The 6628-nt window shown below is 60.7% G+C and overlaps 2 protein-coding genes across 2 annotated transcripts in view; both read right to left on the minus strand.

Annotated features, from left to right (window-relative positions):
- MC1R (melanocortin 1 receptor) overlaps positions 1 to 1696 on the minus strand; it is a 3464-nt gene extending 1768 nt beyond the window's left edge. Inside the window, exon 1 of the mRNA XM_006152522.3 lies at positions 21 to 1696. Coding sequence (XP_006152584.1) covers positions 21 to 137 — 117 coding nt within the window. The 5' untranslated portion in view covers positions 138 to 1696. The remainder of the gene's footprint in view (positions 1 to 20) is intronic.
- Positions 1697 to 5735: 4039 nt separating this feature from the next.
- The window catches only part of TCF25 (TCF25 ribosome quality control complex subunit), a 42396-nt gene continuing 41503 nt past the window's right edge, over positions 5736 to 6628 (minus strand). Inside the window, 2 exon segments of the mRNA XM_006152523.2 lie at positions 5736 to 6009; positions 6308 to 6380. Coding sequence (XP_006152585.1) covers positions 5851 to 6009; positions 6308 to 6380 — 232 coding nt within the window. The 3' untranslated portion in view covers positions 5736 to 5850.

Here is a 6628-nt window from a genome sequence, read left to right on the forward strand (position 1 = left end):
AGGCACGGCCGGGCAGGGACGGGTCCCTCCAGGCACTGGGGCCCCGTCTGGTTGGTGGCCAGCCCGGGGCGGGCGGTGGCTGTGGGGGTGGAGTTGAGGGAGCCCAGCAGCCTCCTCTGGGGCTCCTGCACAGACATCGTCCTGTCCGAAGCAAGCAGGGCAGTGGAGGGTCCCGGATGCCCACGGGCCCTCACTCTCCAGTTGCCCTACTCAGCTTATGGAGCCACCGAGAGGGCTCGGTGTCCCCCATGCCAGCCGCATTGCGCCGGGACACCTCCAGACCTGCCCTCAGACTCACCCTCTCTCTGGCTGGAATGAGATTGGCCCGAGGATGGCCCGCCCAGTCACAATCCAGACAGTGCCTGGCAGGGACCCAACCCTCACCCTTGGGGCTCAGGGAGTCCCCCACCTGGAGGGGACAAACTCGGTCTTCAGTGCCCCCTCCACACCTCCTCCTGGGAGGCCGCTCAGCCAGGACATTCTGTGCTTCTCATCCTTCCTGGTCTGGTAGGTCTGCCCAGCCTCCTCCCTCCCTGCGCTAGGGTGGGCTGAGGTCCCAGAAGAATGAAGCCTTTCTCTGCATCTTTAAAGCCGTCCACAGAGCCCCTCCTCCAGAGGGCAGCCATGTGACGGGGGTGTGTGTGAGGCGTGGGAGCCCCCACAGCCCAGGCCGCCACTTGGTAGTGTGAGCACAACCAGCCCCTCACCCAGCATGGCTCTCTGCTTTGCATTCAGAGCTGCTGTGGCCAGCCCCATCTCCAGGCCTGGCTGCCAGTGTTCCGGTGTCTGGACTCTTGGTGCATTCCCACCTGCAGAACTCCTAACCTTCCTCTGGGGACACTCTTCCTTGAGCATCCCAACCACTCACCCAGCCTTGGTCTCAGGAGCTCCCGGGGCAGCACCTGCATTCCCAGCTCAGCTGGAAGGCCATGTGGGAGCACGACCCAGCAGCTCAAGTTCTTACGCTGAGTGGGCAGAGGGTGGCCACCACAGGGGCTCCTTGCATGGCTTCCAGGGAGCACCCTGATGACAGCCCTAGTACCCCTCAGTCACATCACACTCTTGCTCATACTCATGGGGACTCCAAGCTGGCAGCTGCCCACCTTCCCCTGGTGACGCCCACTTCCCCCACGGAAGGACCGCAGGCCCCAGATCAAAGGCCGGCCTTATCTCACATGGTGCTCCGTGGACCTCACCGTGGTCAGAACTGGCTGCTGGGGCCCACCCCGGGCATCGGGCTGCCCCTCTGCGTGCTTTCTTACTGTGCGGATGACAGAACCCCCTCTGCAGGCAGGGTGGGAGGGTTCGGGCTCATTGCCCCCATTTACAGGAAGAGCAGAGGCCAGGGAGAAGACGAGGGCCTGCTCACGGTCAGTGAGTGGTGGAGGTGGGGCCAGGGGCCAGGTTCCAAGGCAATTCAGCGTTCAGTGCCCTTTGACCTTCAGGTCGAAGTCCATGTTCTCTCTCATCTGCCCCACTGCCACACCTATGACCCCGTGACACCCACCTCACTCACCAGACAAGCCTGAGCTGATGTCCACGAGCGAATGTTACTCCGTCTGCATATTACAACTTGTGATTACCCTCCCCTTTTTTGTTTCATTTTTGCTTTTTTTTTAAGAGAGATTTTTGTTATAGGGCACATGTGCTCACTGGAGAGAGACAATGAGAAATTACTCACACTCCGGGAGGAATGGCCACACCACTATCCCTTCTCCATTCTCCTCTTGGGATTTTGGGCACACACACACGTGCCTGGAGTGTTTTAAGCTGCATGGTCTGGGACTCAAACCACGGTCGACTACGTGGGAGTTCAGCAACATAACCATTACATCATCTGCTATTCCCCATTTTTTCCTTTAAAAAGTTCTTATTGAGGCCAGCAGCTGGAACCCACATGACCAAGTATGTGGTTCCAGATCCAGAAACTTGAAAAGCGTGTGCGTGCGTGTGTGTGTGCATGCCCAAATCTAGGGAGAACAGAACGGACTGTGTTGCGGCCATCCCCGGGGATGCTTTCTCATTTCCCCTCTGGTAAGTGCTCCTTACATAAAAAAACTAAAAATGAAAAAAAAAAAAAAGTTATAGGACACATGTTCTCCCCAGAGAGGGGGAGGGAGTGGGAAGGGAGGAAGCACATCCCAGGTGGATGGCCAGGCTATAGTCTTTCCTCCTCCGTTCTTTTGGGGATTTTGGGCACACACACAAGAGCCTGGCGTGTTTTTAAGCTGCCAGGTCGGTACTTGAATTGCGCCATCAGCCATGTGGGATCCAGCTATCATAACCACCATGCCACCGGCTGGTTCATCTTTTAGTTTTAATAGTTTTGCTGTAAGGTTCATGCACTCACCAGAGAGAAGTGAGAAATCACCAGCTAGGGAATGGCCACACCACAATCCCTTCTCTTCCTCTTGGGGTTTGGGCAGGCATGCACAAGTGCTTTGCACGGTTCTCAAGCCCTGGGTCCGTGCAGTTGGCCACATGGGATCCAGTGTCCTAACTTGTGCACCACCTGCTGGCCCCCTTTGTTTTCTAGTGGGGTAATTTTTTTCTCAGGCGTGCTGAGCCTACAAAGGCATTCTTGCACTCTTTTTCCTAATTTGGTATGGGGGAGTGCACTTGCTGAGAGAGAAACCACCCCTCAGGGTGATGGTCACAGCCAGTTCCGGCCTCCTCCCGGCATTTGGGCATGCGCACAGCTTGTGCTCCTCTGGCTGCTGGGCCGCCACACCGTCCAGGTTGCAGACATGTGACCCACTGACAGCTGTGTCCAGTGCGAAAAGGGCACCTTGGGCACTAGGGCAGCTCCTGGTCTCCCTCCTACAAAGAGCTGCTAGGGACGTCCCTGCTGGGTGACCCCCTAGGAGGGGCCGTGTGGTAGAGATGTGCCTCCCCTTCAGCACATTTGGCCAAACTGCTCCGTAAACCGGTGGCCGATTACGCTTCCGGCAGTGCATGTACCCAGTGCCCTCCGAGCCAGCCAGCCAGAGGGTGAGAAGGCTCCACAGGGCCTGGTACCCAGGACACACCTGGACGTGCACACACCCACACAGCCTGCTGCCACCTTTGTCCCCAGGGCATGACAGGACGGCAAAGCCATGGCCATGGACTCCTACTGCAGCTGTCACCCCCAGGCCCCAGCAACTGCAGACCACCTCTGGGACTGGCAGCCAGCCCTACGCCCCATCTGCTGTCCTGCGCCAGGGACATTAGCACTTCCAGCTCCCTGAGACCCGGGATGGGGCGGTAAACCAAGCCCTCCTCCCCTACCCACCCGGCCTGAGACTTCAAAGGGCATGAGGGCCAGGCAGCCTTCGGCCTTGACAACCACAGCCTTATCCTTGGCAGGAACCAGCTGGAGGCATCGGAAACAGGGTGACTCTGCTCGGGGCGCCCCTCTCGGTTCCCAGTGACATGACGTGCCTGTGGGGCTCTGTGGAAAGGGCACAGCGGGGCTGAAGAGTAAGCTTTCGATTTGTCACGGTCACGGAGGATGTGGAGGGGCCGAAAGTGGCTTTAGGGTGGTCTGGGGCTGGATGGAATCATACTGAGGCTAATTTTACCCCGGCTTCCATCGGAGTCCCTGGGAAACTGGCAAGTGGCCGGGGGCACGTGGTGGGCAGCACGGCCCCAGCACCATTTCCTGCTGGACAGTCCCCACGAGGTGGCTGAGAACAGGAGCCCTGGGCCCAGCGCCAGCCACAGCCCAAAGAGGGCCCAGGCCCTTTGCCTTCTGTGGAGCCAGGAGCCAGCCCCTGGCCGCTGTAATCCTGGTGGCCCCAGCAGCTCCTAGAGGCCAGGCTGAGACAGGTGAGGCTATCTTGGTGGGAGGGCCATAGTTTTCCTTTGAACTTAAGAGGGTGAGAGTGCAGGGCGATCCTCGGGCTCTCCTTGAACCCACCCTGCGGTCTGTAAGGGACACTCAGGTGGGTCTGCCCTGGTGGGAAGGGGCGACCGATGACCAACCTGCCCTCAGCACTGGGCCCATGTGCTTCAGCCTCCTCTGGAGCCAGAGGGGTTCACAGAGGTGGGGCTCCCTGCTCCAACACTGGGAACGTGCTCAGTTGCACACAGACGTCAAGCAGCACTGCTGAGGGAGGAGGGGCTGCAGTGCTCTCAGCAGCAGCAGGGCCTGGGATGGCCGCCTCCTGCCTCACTGTGCACTCCACTCCTGGAGCAGGGCGGCTGCTGCAGCTCCAGACTACACCACACCTGCACCGGGGCAGGCTTAAGGCTGCAGGGAGAGGCAGGCGGTGGGGACAAGCTCTCCTTGCTTGTCACTTTTTGAAAACAGCGTCTCCAGCAGACTCCCCAAATCCCAGTATCCCATGGGGGGGGGGCGTGGGTGAGCAGTGAAGAACAGAGGAGACATCCAGGGCTAGGATCTTAACCCTGCTCCCTCCCCCACCCATTCCAGTCACTGTGACAAGGATTAACGGCTGGGTGACCTGATGGGCCTGTCCTCGCCAGAAGCCCCTTCTGACCTGTGAACGTGGCCACGTGGCCCATACCCAGACTGGACAGTGAGCTGCCCCCGCCCAACCCCAGAGACCCCAGGGGGGGGGGGGCGTGGGTGAGCAGTGAAGAACAGAGGAGACATCCAGGGCTAGGATCTTAACCCTGCTCCCTCCCCCACCCATTCCAGTCACTGTGACAAGGATTAACGGCTGGGTGACCTGATGGGCCTGTCCTCGCCAGAAGCCCCTTCTGACCTGTGAACGTGGCCACGTGGCCCATACCCAGACTGGACAGTGAGCTGCAGCACCAACTCCACCACACACCCTCACTGCACTGCAGACAGCGTAGCTGCAGCCATGAGGCCCGTGCAGGTCCTAGGAATGATCAGCCGAGATCTCAGACGGGCCCCTGCGGGTCACTTCCCGGCTGCCCTTCTCGGCGAGTGCTGAGCAGTGAGGCCCCTGCTCAGTGCAGCTGGAACCCCTCAGCCAGGGACACCCAAGACCCCACCAGGAGGCCGAAAGGACGGCCTCCACAAGCCTCATGCAGAGTCCATGCCACCTCCTAGGAGACGGGAGGCAGGACTGGGCCTTGGCACCTGCAGTGCGCTGCCCAGAGCCCACCGGAGCCCAGGACCAGCCCTCGGGGAGGCGGGAGGGCCAGCTGGGGAAGTTCACAGCTCTTGGTGGCCAGACCTTCCCAGACCACCTTAAATCTGTCCAGGTGCAGGCGTGATGTCTGGAGCAGTGACCTCTGTCCGCTGTGGTCACAGCGCCCTGGGGGGGCTAAGGCCCAGTCAACTGTGCCAGCCCAGCCCAGGCCCCAGCTGGTAAGCCCCTGGGCTGAGGGTCCTGGTCAGAGTGTCCTGTGCACCCCAAACACCCCATACCTGCTCGTACATCCCCGGAGCGACCCAGATACAACCTTTCCAAAAACTACTTGGGCATCCCCTTCAACTCAGGCTTGCCCTCCAGTTTCCTAATGCAAAGACCTCGTCATACTGACATCTGTGGCGCCCAGTGAGGGGCCCCGCGGATCCAGCCCCCAAGTGCGCAGGAAGGCCCTGACCAGCCAGGGCGAGGGCATCGCGCTGCTCTGGCCTAGCCTGAGGGCCCACACCCATGAGGAGCATGGCAGGGACCCTGTGTGGGGGACCCCATGGGGGCACATGGTGTGGCCCCTCCTCACACACTGGGCTTGCTCTCTGGGGGACTGAACGCAAACGTGGACTCGGAGACACTGGGTGGGGCTTGGTGCCCGGAAGGAAAAGCTCACGCTTGGCAGAGCACAAGCTGTTTACGTTTACAGGAGCAGGCAGCACTCAGGGCGGCCAGCCCCAACCAGGACAGAGGCAGGAGCACGACGCAGGGCGTCAGGCCGTGTGCACACGGCTCAGTCCCACTCTCCGTCTCCCTCGGGGTTGTCCTCACGTGGAGCCTCCAGGTCATTGAAGTGGAAGTTGGCCATCATGTCCCGCACGGCCAGCATGAGCCTGTTCAAGCCCTGGTTGTGGTTCGGACCCCCAGCCACTCCGTCCTCCGGCCTCTCCCCCTGTGGCAGCAAGATGTGCCTGAGCAGGGCTGCCCGTGCCGGGGTGTGGGACCCAGGCCCCGCCGGGAGCTGTGCTGCACAGCCTGAGGTGGCCTGCAACCCAGCACCAGCCCCCAGCCCTGCTCTGGTCCGAGCCGAGGAGAGGACTTGGAAACCCACAGCACTCGAGCCAGGCCTGTGCTGATCCCAGCGCCTCACCCTGGACTGGCTACTGTGGCTCAGGGGACGTCCTGCCTTGCCAGGGGGACTGGCACCTCATGGCTCTCTAGGAAGGCGGGGAGGGCTAAGGCTTGCTCACCTCCACGGTGTAATTTGGCAGCAGCGACCGGAAGAAGAGGGCCATTGTGTTTCCATGGCTGACGGGGCTTAGCCTGTAGGAGTGAGTCAAAGAAGGGAAGGGACAACGGGTGCTCTCAGGCAGCGCCAGCTCAGGCAGCACGTCAGCTGCCTCCTCTCGCCCTTGCCAACCTCCCTATCCATCAGAGGTGCCTTGCTTTCAAAAAAGGTATGGTGGGACCAGCAGGTGGTATAATGGGTATGTCGGTGGACTCCCACATAGTCGATCGTAGTTCGAGTCCTGGACCCAGTGGCTTAAACTCCCGCCGGGCGCGTGGGTGGG

This window comes from Tupaia chinensis, unplaced genomic scaffold (assembly GCF_000334495.1).
Source record: "Tupaia chinensis unplaced genomic scaffold, TupChi_1.0 Scaffold000355_1, whole genome shotgun sequence".
Taxonomy (NCBI): Eukaryota; Metazoa; Chordata; class Mammalia; order Scandentia; family Tupaiidae; genus Tupaia; species Tupaia belangeri.